The sequence below is a fragment of the Spermophilus citellus genome, assembly GCF_964194105.1.
Source record: "Spermophilus citellus genome assembly, chromosome: 15".
NCBI lineage: Eukaryota > Metazoa > Chordata > Mammalia > Rodentia > Sciuridae > Spermophilus > Spermophilus citellus.
The window spans coordinates 91,037,268-91,053,414 of NC_138195.1; the positions used below are offsets into that span (position 1 = coordinate 91,037,268).

The 16,147-nt window shown below is 51.1% G+C and overlaps 1 protein-coding gene across 16 annotated transcripts in view; it reads right to left on the reverse strand.

The window, feature by feature from the left end:
• The window catches only part of CTBP2 (C-terminal binding protein 2), a 133,266-nt gene that overhangs the window by 26,143 nt on the left and 90,976 nt on the right, over positions 1-16,147 (reverse strand). For 8 of the 16 annotated variants that reach the window (XM_081267422.1, XM_081267428.1, XM_081267423.1 and 5 more), the window contains one exon: positions 12,543-12,700. The exons of 7 other annotated variants lie outside the window; for them this stretch is intronic. In XM_081267422.1, the coding sequence (XP_081123548.1) occupies positions 12,543-12,600 (58 nt within the window). In that variant the 5' untranslated portion in view covers positions 12,601-12,700. Of the gene's footprint in view, positions 1-1,571; positions 9,053-12,542; positions 12,701-16,147 lie in introns of those variants that run through there. One more of the 16 variants, XM_081267412.1, reaches the window with a different exon arrangement.

A 16,147-nucleotide genomic window follows, 5' to 3' on the forward strand; every position in this document is an offset into this window, starting at 1 on the left:
AGTGTTTTTGTTGGGAGGCCGTGCTAAATAAACAGAAAGGAGGGGGAAAAATAAGGCAATTTTGCAGGTCCTCCTTCAGCAAAACCTTTCCACAACTTCAATGAGGAGATAATCTTTCTGTGATTATGACCAAACCTTCCCGTTGCTTAGCAACACATAATTAAGGAATATGTTTTCAGATCCGCTTTGCAAGCCCAGCCATTATCAGATGAAATTACTGGAGCAACAAATGTCATCGCCATGCAAATTAGTTGGTTGCAAAGAAAGACTGGCGGAGAGAGAAGGCGCAGGCCCTCAGAAAAATTATCTGACTCGCCTCCTCTCGCGCATTGATTAAAAGTCAAGCAAAGTATATGATCAGACTTAAAAAAAAAAAAAAAAAATCCACATGACACACAACCAGAATCTCCAGCAAGAGAAAAAACAGAAAAATTACTTGGTCTTTCTTTGGAAGAATGAAGAGCCTAGAGGACCCCCCTGGGACAACAGTGGTCATGACAGCAACCCGGGGCTTAGCCGTCCTGGGGGGAACCTAGGAGCGCACGACCCGGTTCCTGACACCATCTGCTACCGTCAAAAGGGTGCATCTCACTTTTCAGCATGGTTCTACCCTCTGCCCAATAATGCCAGTTACTGAGAAAAAAAAAAATTTGTTCATTCGATAAAGGATTCACTATGTTGTGAAGGCAAAGGGAGAAGAAAGGAAGAAAACGGATTTACTGTGTCAATTTTCAATCAAGATTCTGAAATTAAAATTAGAAATTCTGATGGCTCAGGTTAGCAGCCTAGAAGTTTAGGCCCAGCCCAAGGAGACACAGGCAGTAAATCACATGTGGCTCGTGCTTTGAAGGAAACCAGTGAGCACCAACCTCCCTTTCCTCAACTTGGAAATATATTCTTCCCTACAAGCAAACAGAATTCCCAACTGTATTTCCCAAAACGAGAGACTAAATCTGTTTTTGAAACACGGAGTTCTAAGGGATTTCAACATCTTGCTTTGTTTAACCCACAAGTGTGGAAACACACATTTTTATCTTTATGGTGGGTAATCCCTGTCTTCAAGAACGCGTGCAGGCGCTGTGGAGGTACCCTTCCACACCATGATGTGCTCTTAATGGTACAGGAATGGCGCAGGATTTATGGGAGGTGTTTGAGCAAACATCCCTGCCTTTTCCAAAGCCACCCAGGGCAAACTGGAGACTCGCCAAGCCTTGTGCATGGAAGGTCACAGCCCGTTCTGAATGTCGAGTCTCTCCAGGACACAGCTCCAGCACTACAAAGGGAAATCCGCAAAGCAACCTGGACTCCACAAGAGATTGGTGAGGTGCTGCCGCCCCAGAGGGCCAGCCTGGCAACGTGACTCTACTGAACCCAGGAGAACCCAAGTCCATTGGCCAGCCTTGGAGCTGGACCTGGCACTGTGGCCTTCCAGCTTGGCAGAGCGAGACTATGTGGGTATATGTGCCCACGGCCCAAGTGGGACCTGTAGGAACCCATCTCCCTTCTCAAAGCTCTGCCTCCCTCCCACATCCCTAGGGGCCCTGCCAGGAGAGGTGGGAAGGGTGCATTACTTGGCTCCGGTGTGAGCATGGTGGACACGATGATGGGTGCTCCAGTCCGCCGGGCTACCTTCTGGTACGGTGAATGAGGTGTGTGCAGGCTTTGGCTGACTGGCGTCAGGGTAGATGACTCCATGGAGACCCCAGGCTTCCGCAGGAGCTGGGGGCTGCTGTGGGGGCTGGGAAGTGGAGAGGCGGCCATGCTGCGCTCCCGCTTCAGCAATTCCATGGGTACCGTGTACGAGGTGGAGTAGGCTGTTCTGGGGCCTGGGTGGAGGGGGGTCGAGGGGCCTGGGTTAGTCAAGGCCGCCCCAGCCTGTGAGGGGTATGTGGGGCCCAGCCGTGTGGTCAGGGTGCAAGGCGTAGGAGAGCTATACCCAGAGTTGGAGGAGACTTGGGGTCCTTGGGGGGCTACTCCAGGGGCAGAGTAGGTGGCTGCCGTCTCCAGGAGATGCTGAGAGGGTGCACTGGAGGGGCGGCGAGCCAGGTCTCCGGCCCGGGGGGGTGCCGCCTGCAGGGGTGTGGTGCCCAGAGAAGCCAAGTCACTGGGCAGCAGTTCACTTCGGTGGCTGAAGCTGCTGGACCGTGTGCGGGGCAGGGGACCTGCCTGGTCCTGCCTCCGAAACTGCATCTCAGTCCTGCAGCTGCTGGCCAGGCGGCTCAGGACTCGGGCCTGGCCCAGGTTGGGCGCAACAGACTTGATGTCCGCATCCTCCAGGGTGGCCAGGACGGCTGGAGAGTCAAAGCCTTGCTGTAGCAGGGCTGCCAGAGTGGCCTCTGTGAGCCCCTCTGCCCGCAGCAGGGCCAGGAACTCAGGGAGCACATTCCTCTTGCTGAGGGGCCCCTGGAACGCCAACAGGTCAGCTTCATAATTCTCATAAGCCATTTTAGACTGGACGCTTTCCCCAGCAGGCCCGTAGCCTCGACTCAGAGGACCAGGGGTCACCCCCGTGCTGCTCTCAGAGGGAGCAGCCGAGCCAGGGTCCACGACCAGGCACGTTGGGGCCACCTGTCTGACAGGGGCAGAATCCACAGGTCTTTCACCAACATCGTTGTAGACCTGGCTTGGGGGGTAGGCAGGTCCCTCTGCCCCAAACCTGGTGTCCGGCAGTTCCCTTCCATACCGACCAGGCGACGGGGCCCTGCTCTGTGGCCGCTGCCCCTGAGACGTCATTTTGCCCCCAGGATCCTGGTACAGGTGCCCGGTGTCCTGCAGGGCAGGTAACTGGCCTTGGACATGCTCCCACGGCACTCTGCTGCCGAGCACTCCATAGCTGGGCACGGGCCGGTTGATACCTGTGTCCCGATAGTAAGGTGGCTCCCTGGGCACCCTAGTTCCTCTGGACGGGTCGCCATAGTAATCCCGCGGCAGCAGGGCGTGGCAACCAGACATGGCCTGTCTGCTGTCGTAGAGGGTAAAGTCGGGAGCAGAGCCCTTCCTTGCAGCCAGCGAATTGTAAAAGGCTTCCCGGTACAGGTAGGGTTCTGCGGGCCCTGGCAGGACAGCGTCCTGCGCTTGGTGGATTGGCGGTTCACACCAAGTCCCCTCTCCAGGGCCATACGTCAAAGAGCTTCTCCTCCCTGGGGGGCGCGCGGCCTCGGTGTTCTCCCAGGGGCCCTGGTACCAGCCAGCAGCATCCCAGCTCTGCGATCGGCCAATATTGACGTGCCTGCTGGGAACCGGCATCGGTAGAACAAGTGACTGCAGACGAGGCGCGGGGGACGGCTTTCTTCATAAATCTTCAATTACATACATCAAAACCAGACCCGGCTACACGCAAACCCTTCCGAGATGGCAGCAACAACCAACTGGGGGTTTCTGTTTCAAAGGACGGCCTAAATTATTAATCCTCCGAAACCTTAGTAGGCAAAGCAGCAGACTCACGGTAACTTTGCTTCCCTCCCCGGCGGTAGCCCAAGGTCTGTCCTGTGTGGCTGTGTCCCGGAAAGGAGGCTGTACTCCAGCCAGCTGGGTCCCCTCCTGGCTTCTGTGCTCACATGGACCTTGGCTCTCAGCAGGCGGATTAGGAGCTAAATAAAACCCCTAAAGCTTTTGTTCCATGTGACATCTTGTTAGCCTGATGAAGCTGGTGCTTGCTCCACCCAGGCCTCCCAACCTGTGACTGGGAATTATCTCACACTGAACTTCCGGCTGAGGTCCCTCCTGCTCCCTCCCCAGGGTGCTTTGAGGTCGAGCTCAGCCTCTCTCCCCTCTACTCCCCTGGGTGATCCCCAACTGCCGCCCGGATTGCCTGAGAGCTACAGAAGCAAAATAAGACTGCTTCCATGTCAGCCCAGCCTTAATCCTCTCTGATGAAGCGCTAATCCACTGCACACGGCTAAGAACCAACCAACGTGGGCGGATGGGAGAGTCTCATGTGATTCTGGAGGGTGGGTGTCCTACGGGGGGGGGGGGGGGGGTCAGTCTGCAGCTACCACTCTGCCAACACGGGATGTGGCTTTGAGGACACTGCTGACAGATCAGAAGTCCACATACCTCGTGATCAGAAAACAGATCCTTTCAAACACTTGAGGAAAGTAGGACTGGTGACAGGGAAAGGGGGAGGGGGTGGGGGGCACAACACTGCACACCTTCCAGCAAATGTGCCAAGGGTCAGGAGAAGCCCCATGGCAGCCACAGGACGGGCACCAGGGTATTCACCACCAGATGGCCAGGAAACCACAAAGGCCGGCTGCATTTAAAAGGTTTTAAATAAAATCATAAACCAGCCCCGAGACGGCTCTATCTCACCCACAGCCCTCTCAATCCAAGAAGCTTCAACTACTAAAAAATACTATTTAAAAAAAAAAAAAGTTAAAAATAACAATGTGAGAAGTACTAAAGATGACTATGAAGTGGGAGGGTGGGTGTGATTCCATTTCCAGGAACTATAGCCCACGGATGCCAGACCGTCTCATCCCGCCCACCCCAGGCACTCAACAATACGTATTAAATTTGAGACAAAGTCTGTTTAAACATTCACATTCCCCAAGGAAATGCACCAATTCACCCAATACCCAGAAATTCTGTGGCCACTTCTGGACTAGTGAGCCCCAGGAACTAGACCAAGTGCCACCAAGCCACCGACCAGGCAATCCCAAGACCATGGCAGGTCAGTCATCAGCTCCATTGACCCCTCTCTGTTCAGAATATGGGCAGAGCTTTCTCCCAGCCAGAAAGGAGAGGTGCCCCATGGACAACCCTTCTGGGAAGGAGGACCAGCTACCTGAGGAGGGCCCGAGACAGAGCATGAGCCCATGTCTGCCTGCTCACCAGCCTCTCCCAGTACTGGAATTATTACTACTATTTTTGGTGGAGGGGGACCCACAGGTGCAATTCCACCTCGCTGAAGCCACATCTGATCCCACTACTGGCCAGAGAGGATGGACACCACTTCAACAAGGCCCTCAAAATAAGATGACAACTCCGCTGCCATTAGCATCCATGGAATGCCTACTGTGTGCCCAACCCCAAGGGGCGCTATTCAACTGGGATGACACCACATCACAGACCTGGAAATGTAGGGGTGAGGGTTTTGTCCAAGGTCATAGGACTTGGATGCAGCAGTGTTGGGAAAGAACCTCCAAACCTGGGTAGCTCTGCCCTTCTGGTGATAAAAAAGGAAACATGTTTACAAAAGTAATACTGGCAGTTTCTGCTACACCCAAATTCCTAAATCCAAACAGGACTACACAGAGGACTGCTAACCGAGAGCTCACAGGGTATCACTAATTTTTCTTAGGTGGATTTCAAAGGCAAGCTCACAGGGCAAGGTGGCAGTGGAAGATAGGCCCACGGGGTGCCGCCTCCACGTCACACCTTCTTGTGTGGCGATCACCCAAACTATACAGCCTTGGCTCTGAAATTTGCCAAATATTATGACAGAGGTTTTCTTTTTTCTGTTAGGCAGAGACACCTGAGTGAACCTGAACTCTGTCTTTTTTTTTTTTTTTAAACACATTGGGGTCTTTCAGAAAGAGTTACTGTCCTGAAATATCTCACACTGACTACGAAAGGCAAGAGGGGACCAATTTTGGAAAGACTCTCAAATCCTACTGACTTCTTAATCCTGCCAGGATCCTCTCTAGAGGACACTGTACAAAGCAAAAATACAAGTATAAAACTATTTTGAAAATTAAGAAAGACAACCTACACTCTTGCAGACAAAATAAAGAATTAATAAAGAATTAATCTTGGAGGAGGACCAAATGGGCAACTCAGGGTTACAAGCTCACTCTTGAATGCGCGGTGCAATGGCAGGCAAAAATTCACAACCACAGAGGCCTCTGTGGAGAAGGGTCCAGACAGTTCCAAAAGAGTGGGGAGAAGAACAAGAACGGGACTAGCTCGGGCTCACTGGAGCAGCCCCCGACCAAGCCTGATGGGGACTGTCAGATTGGAAAAGGCCAAGCTGAGGGGCCATCACTTAAAAAAGGGAGATTAGGCGGAATCAGCGAATCTCAAGGTCAGGCCAATAAGAAAGTCACCTAGCTCAAAGGCCTGTCCATTGACAGCTGTGTGGTTCCCTGCCCACGAGGTGGACAAACGCTGCCAGGTTGGTCCAAAGCCTCCTAGGAGACGGTTTGTGCTCAGAAGACGGCCAGCCCCCACCTGGGGCGCTATGGAGAGCTGCCTAGGGCTTCCACCCTGAGCGCAGGCGGAAATGAGAAGCTCCCCAGGAGGTTTTCCTGCACCTCCCCAGGGAGGAGGCTGAGGTTAGTGGGTTATGCACTGCTTTCCAGCAGAGAGGAGGCCAAGACTATTCTTGGCCCAGACACACCCGCTTCCTACTTTTAAATGTGGACAGCCTGTGTGTATTTTTTGGAGGTTTCGGTGAAGAATAAGTGTTCTAAAATTTAAATTTAAAAAGTGCCTTCTGCCTTTAAAACAATATTCCTTTAAAAAAGCCCCAGCCCCCACCCCCACCCCATCCCTACCAAAGCAATTTACTTACTCATCTAACGCGCAAAGGCGGGGGAGCCCCAAAGGAGGAAGAAGCCACAGGAAGTCTGGCGACCCTCATCCAACCCTCATCAGCACCACACAGGCACAAACAGAAAGCAGAACCCTGCAGACACCACTGCAACCAGCAGAGGGACGAGTGCAAGCTCCCAGGCTCAAGCACTAATGCCACTTTCCAAGGAGAGCAGTGAGCCAGGTGCACCTTACCCATCCAGCCCCTTGCAGAGGGCTGCACTCTAAGCAGACAGCCCTGGTGTGACTCGCCCCTCGCCCCTCAGGGAAAGCAGTGGCTAGCCCCAGACTTCAGGCCCACTTCTCCCACTCCACCACGGAGCTCTGGGAAGCGTATTGCAGAGATTAGCCCTCATTCCCACTCACCAAGGGGCAAAGAGCCTGTCTAGAAGCGTCTGGTGAACAGACATGCAGAGATCCCACATCCAGTGGGACAGCTGCGGGCAGAGGGCACATCTCACTGGAACTGCAGGCTGCAAAGGCCACTCAGCTCCTGGGGAGCTCCTGCCCACAGCCAGTGTCCAGCTCACACCCCTTCCCTCCTCTAGCACCAACACTTCCTGCAGCTCCCCGACGACCTCTCAGGCTCCAACTCCTCGCCCCTCCACACTCCACTGTTCAATGCTTCCTCCTCAGAACTGGGCTCAGGACAGAAATTCCAGAATTTCATTCTTCCTGTTTGGTTTAGATGCTCCTATCATTCCACAACCACCAGGACCCACATCAAGTAACCCTCCACCACGAAGCCTTCTTGTTCAACATTGTCACTCACTTTGTTCCCAGTTCAGATAAATCACCATCTACTGAGATGACAAATTCTCCCCAAGAACAATCCCGGGGATCTAGCTGCAGAGACAGGCCATGATCTCTCACGGGGGCTTGGAGCCTGGTCCCCCCCCCCCCCACGGCCTTCAGAAGCTCAACACTTGCTTTTCATTTCATTTGACTTGTGGGCCGTCAACCAACCTGCCCTGCAAGGTACTGTTTGAGGCATAGAGTATTCAAGGTGATGGACAGTCCCTGACCTCAAGGAAGGTACAGCTGGGTGGGAAAATGACAGACACCTGCATATGGTTCCCCTCCCCAGGACCGCTCAGTGGTCCGAATCTATGCGCATGAGGAAGCCCAAGCAGATCCAGTCGCAGGCACCACCAGGGCCTGGGCTGCAGCAGCCTCCTTCCTCACAGTGAAGCATGACCCCTCACCCCACTCAGTTTTGGGAGGATCTGCTTCCCTCTTTCCAAGGTCATCAGTTCCTTTTGATGCCAGCTGAGTGGGAGACATGGAGAGGGGGAAACCCACGGTACCCCAGTGCGTATCAGCATCCAGGACACTTCCCCCCACAGATTACCTCCCAGTCCAGCTGGGGGAGCGCAAGTCTCAGGGCGCATGTGATGTTCAGGACACTTATGAAATAATGGCCTGATGAACTTGGTAGAAAGCAGTCAAGAACAAGGAGTCTCACTGTACACACTCTAAACACTCGTAGGTTCTGAGATAGCACAGAGAGGGCAGGAGCCGGCAGCCACGCATGTTTATCTCTGGGTTCTAGTTCACTCCAAGGACTTGGGAAGGCATGCGAGCCCAGAATACTCTTTGCATTTGGGTGGGGCACTGTCTGCAGGGTGACTGCTGCCCCCAAACGAAACGTAAGCAGGGACTTTGCTGGTTCTTAGGAGGAAAACGGACACTCAGAGCTTAGAAGCGCCATGACTAGGAACAAACTTACAGAGAGCAGGAGGCACTATGCTGGGCCAGGAGCATAGTGCCACAACAGCCACAGATGCTGCACCACACACCCGTGAGCCCCAAAGCCAGGCCCGAGCAGCTTGCACAGGCTGCAGATGTGGCAAGGGACAGACCGTGCCTCCAGCAAGCGGAAAGCGCAGAGAAACAATCAACCAAAATTTAAACACTGAGTATGATTCTCGGAGCAGAAAGTGAGGGCCCAGAGACCGTGGGGGAACAGGGTGGGTGCACCCCCAGGGCAGCGGTCAGTGCTCCAAGTGCATCTGAACACCAGGACCATATACGACACCATGGAATGTCGTCCCTTGCAAATAATCACAGTCCTGCCCGTGACTGTTTCCCTGTTGTTACATTAACAGAAATGTTTTGGTATATTTATTTGTATTATGGAGTTTTGAGCCATGTCTAGTTGACTATTGAATATTTAGACTGCTAATATAATTATAGTAAATCACTTAATTACTGGAAATGTGCATAATTGCCCGATACTAACATATAATTAAAATGTATAGCAACATTATTAATTCCATTTTTAAAATCGGCTTTTTAGGGCTTTCAAAAGATATTTATTAGGAATGATCATATAGTACCCATGAACACCAGGTTCCAATTCTGTTGCTCTAAAAGTGCTCAATACACCAAACAGGCAGGGATTATCTAGGGCATTCTTAAGAGGACAAATAAAAAGTCCAGGCTACCCAGAACAAAAACAAAATCATTCAGGACCAAGCCTGTGGACACTGGGCATCACACAGGGGAAAAGACCACCCTCTGGCTCTGTGGTCTCTGAAGGGCACACACCAGGCAAGGAGGATGCTGGAAGACAAGACCCAATGGCTCCTCCCAGCAGCCAGTGCTCAGCAACCCTGGAGGCCTTTGCCTTCCTGGTCCCTCAGCCACCTGGAGGCCCGCCCATGAAATGCCAGGAGCACCCAGGCACTTTCTTTGGAAAGTTTGCTGAGCAGAACTCTTCCTGTGAAATAAGTCACAGGCGAAAGTGGGCTCCCCCCCACCCCTGCAGAACTCTGACTTCTGCCCTCCTCGATGACAAAGAACACACAGAAAAGCCTTCTTCCATCCTTTTAGTGTATGCTTACGAGAGCATTCCTTGAAACCATTTTTTGACATTTCTATGACATCTGAACAAAATGAAGTAAAAGGAAATATTTACTTTTCTTCAAATTTCATTCTTAATAGCCACAGGGGAAAAAAGTGTTTAGTAATTGATTCTACCAAAATCCTCAGCGAGATGATCCAGGAAGAGGCCATCAGCAAAGCCACTGAGGTGCATTACCACTCTACAGACTCAGGGCTGCTGAAAATGCTTCTCTGGGTTACTTTTGCATGCTCTAGTCTCTGATCAACAAATATCTGAGCTGAAACAAAGCAGCTCTGGCATGGTATAATAAGACACGCAACTCTCGGGTGCAATTCACAAGTGTCATGGGTCAACTACGTCAGCAAAGTCACGTCAGAACATAAAAATCATCACCTAAATTATACACCAGAAAAGAGAAGCCTGCAACCTGGGTCTACCCAGCCCACACTGTCAAAGGCTGATGAATCACAAGTATCCTTACACAATGGCACTTGAGGACTGGTTAGTAAGGGGCATCCAAAAAGAGGAGAGGACAAACTTAGTCAACTTGAAAGCCTATTCATCATCCCAACTGATTTGGTGGAGTCTGGGTCTTGGGTTATGTCCTCATCTCTGAGCAAAGAGGACAGCCTGGGCTGAAGCTCCGAGCCCTCTTTCTCTGCCCTGAGTCCAGAGGGGAGCAGCCAGAAGTGCCACCAAGGACAAAGAACGGAACCCATCACCGAGAAGGGGCTGGACAGGTCTTACCTAGCAGGTACCTGATGGGGAGAGTCGCTGCCTAGGAACCATGCTCAGATTTTGTGTCCAACTCAGGCCTGGGACCCTGGAGCTGGGTCACATGGGGTGGGAGGATGGAAGGAGCCAGTATCCCCAGAGACCACTGACAGAAGCCCCTCCGAGCATTCTGTCAATGGGGTAACTACAGAGCACAGAGGCTTCCTGCTTCAATCCTTTAAAAACAAAACACTCCTAAGGACACAGGCTATGGGGAAGGGCTAACAGGACAGGCTCTCTGGACTTTAAAGAGGTCAGGTGACAGAGGCAAGGCTGATGAGAGTTCAAAGCTGTGTGTGTGTCTACACATCCTCAGGCAGAACACATACCCAAATCCAAGACTGACCTGGGGGAAAGGCTATACAGAGAAAGCATACTGCCTGGTACTGGGTACACACGGCCAGCTGCCCAGTGACTACCAATCCCACATCTAAGAAGTTGCCACAGAACCCTAACAGCTTATCAGTGGGAGTACCGGCAAAACACCTTGGCACAGCTATTGATCAAGCACAGTGAGCAGGCTTGTGGGCCGAGAGCTGTACCTGTAGTTTACGCTTATATCTGTGCACTGTACTTTAAATGATGAAAAAACAAATTGGCTGCAAATTCCACATCTCAGATGCCAAACTGGGTGGGAGGGTTGGGGACCATGCTGGCACAGAGGATCTGAGAGCACAGGGAGGGAAGGTCACTGCTCTTCCCTCCTGACCTCATCCCTGATGTAAGGTCTTGAGGAGTGGCTGGGTGGGGATGTGGACCCGCCCCTTGCATAACACCAGCCCAGCAGGGCTGATCCACTAGAGCACTCAGAAGAGAGGACTCAGCAACCTCAAAGCAGCCCCCTTCCTCCAGAAAGTCAAAAGCCAGTTTTTAACAACCTGCCCCAAGCGATGAACCCAAATCTTCAATTACACCATTGCCTGCTCACTGTGCTTGATCAATAGCTGTGCCAAGGGCCAGGGGATTGTTTTAGATTCAAGACTGAAGATGCGTGGCAACTAAGCAGAATGGGTGACCCCTGCCTTGTTCCTACACAGGCAAACCACACCCACCAACCAAACTAGCCAAACAGATGCTGAGGGAGCGAGAATGCTGTCTGTATCAGATTCCTAGGGGGCAACTGTTGCCACTGTGGTTATGAAGGAAAAGGCCCTAAGAGGGGACAAGAGGCCCCAAGAGGGGGCACAAGCTGTAGGTACAAAGAATAAAATACTGCATCCGCTAACTTTCTGGTGGTTCTGGAAAAAAAATCCCTCTATTCATCTCCCATGCACACATGCACACATGCAAAGCTGGATCTCTAGAAAAAGAAATCAAATGTTATCCAGTGGTAAACAGCGTTAAGGACACGCTGGCATTCATTGTACTATTCTTACAGACCTTTCTATAGTCTATAAGACTATAAGTGATTTTGAAAAAATATTCACATTTTTCAAAAAGAAAAACATAAATGCCAAGCTCCTTACAGTATAGCAGAACCCCAGGGATGGGGGCGGGGCCGTCACTGCTCCTACATCCTTAGTACAGAGCTCTCAAGGGGTGTGGAGTCACATAGCAGAATATCTTTGATGTCCCCACCCCATGTGGCTTGAGCTACAATCTATTTAAAGGACAAACAATTCCATATGGGTGGGGGTGCACACTCCTGCCCAGGAGCTGGTAGGCCAGGCGTGGTGTGCACTTGGAGGGTGCAGAGGGGGTCATTGCACCCATTTCAGTTCCGTTTGCCATAAATCCTGCAGGGAAGGCACTGGTGACCACTTGGAGCCAAGGCTAGCCCTGGAGCACTGATCTGGGCTGGCAGGGACCACTGAGCCCCCAGCCACAAGTTCTGGGTTTCTTGCCACTCACTAATTAGGAGAGGATGGTGCTTAATCAACATTTCAGTTCTGCCCCAGGTTTCCATTAGGTTTTTAATTATGTTTATTTTTCCTTTCATGATTAAAACACTTCCAGACATTTTCAAAGATACTCGGGACTCGGACACATCATGAGGGGGCAGTGCTAGGTTCTTTAGGAATATCTTGGAATTCACTGTTGTAAATATCTTAATTTAAAACAGATAAAGTCTAGAAACTTCAGGAAGTAAAAAAACCTGGTCCTAATATACAGCGCCTTTCATATGTAAAATAACCTGAGGTGTATAAAAGAAGCAAACCCCCAGCGGTCTCCAGCCCCACCTCAACCCCAGCAGCCAGGCTGGGTCCTGCATGAAAGGCCAGGGGCCCCTTGTGGGTACCTGGGCGGGCGAGGTGTTCAAATGGGAGGGGCTTGGACTTGAGAGGGCGGGGTCCTAGCCTTGGGTGTGCTAGGCACAGGTCCTGGAGGATCTGAGCGAGGGGCTACATGTCTTTCGTTACAAACCGCCAACCACGCTGGCTCTTACCTTCACAAATCCTGTCCAATCGCTGCCGCTTCACTTTGTGCTTATCCACAAGGGCCATTCTTTATCGAACTTTGCAACTCTGAGTCAAAAGGCAAAGCGGTCCTCTAAGAACTTAGGGGAACTCGCAGGAGTCTGCGCGCATTACGCCACTATGCACCCTGAAACAAGGAGAAAAGAATCCTTACTCTCTGGAGACCTTCAGGACACAGGCCATTCAGGACTTTACTGCCACTTGCTACAAGGGGACCTGCCATCTGGCACGTGGTGCTTGCTCTCCTCCCGAAACACCGGTGGAGGAGGCTCCAAGTCCATGTTCGCCATCTCCTGCTTTCTATCTTGAAACAGCGAGCAGTGAGTGCACAAAGGCGGCTGTTGGTTATTTCTGCAAGCAGCAAACAGCACGCGGACCTCCTGCCTTCAACTTCAGAGCTACAAACGCCAAATGCCAACCAACCTCCACTGCCAGAGGCTGAGCAAAGCTAGCTGGACCTGCCCTTCATTCCTGGGGATCTGAGGTGCTGTGTGACAGGGGGTGGAGGGACGGGGTCACAGACAACTGCAGAAGAGCACACTTGGCAGCAGGTCCCAGGCACAGTCGCTGAGATGCAGACAGTCACCATGGCTACGTGGAAGCTTCAAGGCCTTTCGGGTGCTTCACAAACCCACTTTCCAGGATAGCCTCATGGGGGCCAGAAACCTAAGCCAGAGCTCAGCACAACACAAGCCCCTCCACCCACTGTGCCCCTTGACCCAATGCACCACGGAAGTCACGGCATCACCACCCAGGTTTGCCCATGCCATCTCCCTGAACCTTCCCCAAATACAGAGGGGACTTCAGCCAGCACACTGCTGGCCTTGGTAATGGGACTCAGCTTTGCAGGCTGGAGGTGACTCAGACTGAGGGAGTGGCTGGTGCCTGGGAGCAAAGATGTCCAAGCTGTCTCCAGACCTGGCAAGGAGGCAGCAGAGGGAGGGTATCCCATGTGGGCTGCAATAGGTAGGACTCTTCAGAGGGAAACCCCAACATAGCCTGGGAGCTGCTTCCCAGTCTGCTTTTGGCAGGAGTTGGGGATGCAGAGTCTGATCCGCAATTAGTTTCATGCAATGTGCCTCTGAGGCCCAGATCATCAACCACGACCCAATGCCTAGTGTTTGGTTCATGGCTTCAGAAACTATGTTCTTTCCATTGATTACCACGTGAAGAATCCCAACAGGAATTATACAATGTTTTGGGACCCATTTTCTGGTCTTCTGTATTTTACTCAAAAAAATACGAGACTCAATCTTATTTTAAATCAACACCAATACCACACACACACACACACACACACACACACACACACATATCCTTCCCCCAGAAAAGGTTGCCCTCAGTTATCAGGCCAACTAGAGAAAGAAGAGATAAGACCAAAATGAGGCTCCAGGGTTAAAAATGAGGATTCTGATGTATGCTCATCAATTATGCAAAAATGCTAGGAGTTACTTTATCAAGGGTCAGGCTGCAGGTCTGACTATTAAAAGGTAGGCGAGTTCCTGGTAGTTAATGGCTAATTTCCCAGCAACAAGGGTGAAAAAGCATCCAAAAGATTTATGGCAATAATTATACGATTTTCAAAAAAGATCTAGAAAAAGATCTAGGAAACAGCTCAATTTCCAACCACATAAATATTTAATGGAACATCAAAGGACACCAAACTCTTTCCCAAGACCAGGAAGTTTCCTAAAACCTGGGATGACCACATGGAGCTCTGTGCTAAAATAAGTGGGGTGGCCACGTGGACATGTTTGTCCAGCTCTAATTTCGCTATTGCTGGGCTTTTTGAAAGGCAGGAATGCAGGAGAAGAGGCCCAACTCCCCTGCCAAGCTGCAGGAGGCAGAGAGGCCAGGGCCTGCAAGGGTATGCTTTGGCCCTGGTCCACCACAGAACACTGGGGTCCACCTGCAGCCTGGCCCCTCCTCCTCTGGTGAGCTCCTATGGAGCTCCACCTTATGCAATGGGTGAAAGAATTAATGAGTTAATATTTGCAAGGTGCCGTGGAGATGAAAAATGACAGCATTAGGATCCCGGGCAGGATGGGTTGTATGACCCCACCCCCACCCCCAGTGAGGCATAATCATTCTTTTTGCTTTCCTTTGAATTTTAATTTGTATAATTAGATGGCTTCCTGAAAAATTGATAAGTAGAATCTCGATCATGCAATCAAAGAGAAGATCAGCCGGCAGCTCCCTCCGCTCACACATCACACCAACGCCTGTGTAAAAGAGGCTGCAGTGGACTCCCATGCTGGGCTTTTCTGGGGCCCTTCTGTGGAGTTGTCTCTGCAGGCCCCCAGCTGTCCCTGTGTCAGGTCAGCCATGTTGGCAGTAAATGCAGACTCTGGCCGCCAGCCACTGGGTCTGGCCCACCCATCCCCTCTCTGTGATGTTATTAAAAAACATACGTGGTTTCCCTCCTTCACCTTTCAAGGAGCAAGCTATATACAAGGATGTAATTAACAGGGCTGTTTTTCTAATGACGGGTGGTCTGTGCATGGTGGGCCCCTGTTGGCACTGATACCACCAGCACCTCACCCACCATGCTAGGTGTGGCTGCACTGCAGCCTGCTCTTTTGGGTCTGCTGCAGAAAGTCAACCTTAGCCCTCATCATCATCTACTATCACCATCAAGACAACATATCAAAACCACAAAGGTACAGAGACAGACGAAATGGGAGGAGGCATGTATGTGTCCCACTCTCCTGCTTGAGCTGAGGACAGGATCCCAGGACCCACTTGCACAGTGACTTGGGATCTGCTCTCCTGCGAACTCAGGCTCCTGCTCATCAAAAGGTGATCATGTCACTCTTGCTCTTGTGACAGACAAGAATGTGCAAGAAAACCCTTGGTGGAAAGCAACAGGCATCTGACTCTGAGGACTGTTCCTGCCATTCCCTGGTTCAACACCAATCCTTCCAGCACTGAACCTCTGGCCCAGACCGGAAACAAACCAAAGTACCATTCTGCACTGTCCCCCTCAGGACATGAACCACTGATGCCTCTGTCCAGCTTATCCACACTGTGTAGGCTACCTGCATACACATACACCTGCATAAGCATACACCTCATTTATCAGATTGGTTTTTGGACTATTGAAATGCATGTGTTCAAGTAACCCTTATCTTACTAATAATTGTGAGCTTGACTATTTGGTTGTGCAACAAAAGGCCATTGAGTGCTTTCTCCGAGTGAACAGGCGAAAAGTTTATTATGGATATATAATGTTAGGAAAAAATGCAGCACATACAAGATTCGGTTTTATCCAGAGTTTCAGGCAGCTACTTGGGACAAAGCTTCCCTGCACACGGGAGAGTCTATTATATTTCTAAGATGCCTGGGTCAGAAAAGTACTTGGGAGATTTCTGGTCACTCTGACAAGCTGCAGGAGGAGGAGATGTGTTCAACGTGGGTGTCAAGAAAAACAAGGAATGCATTTCGCAACCACTTCCTCTGAACTAAGGGCAGAAGGAAGAGAAGATTCCCAACGTGCAACACTGTCTAGATGAGTTTTTTTTTTTAATTGTAGATTGTCACAATACCCTTATTTTATTTTTATGCTGAACTGAGG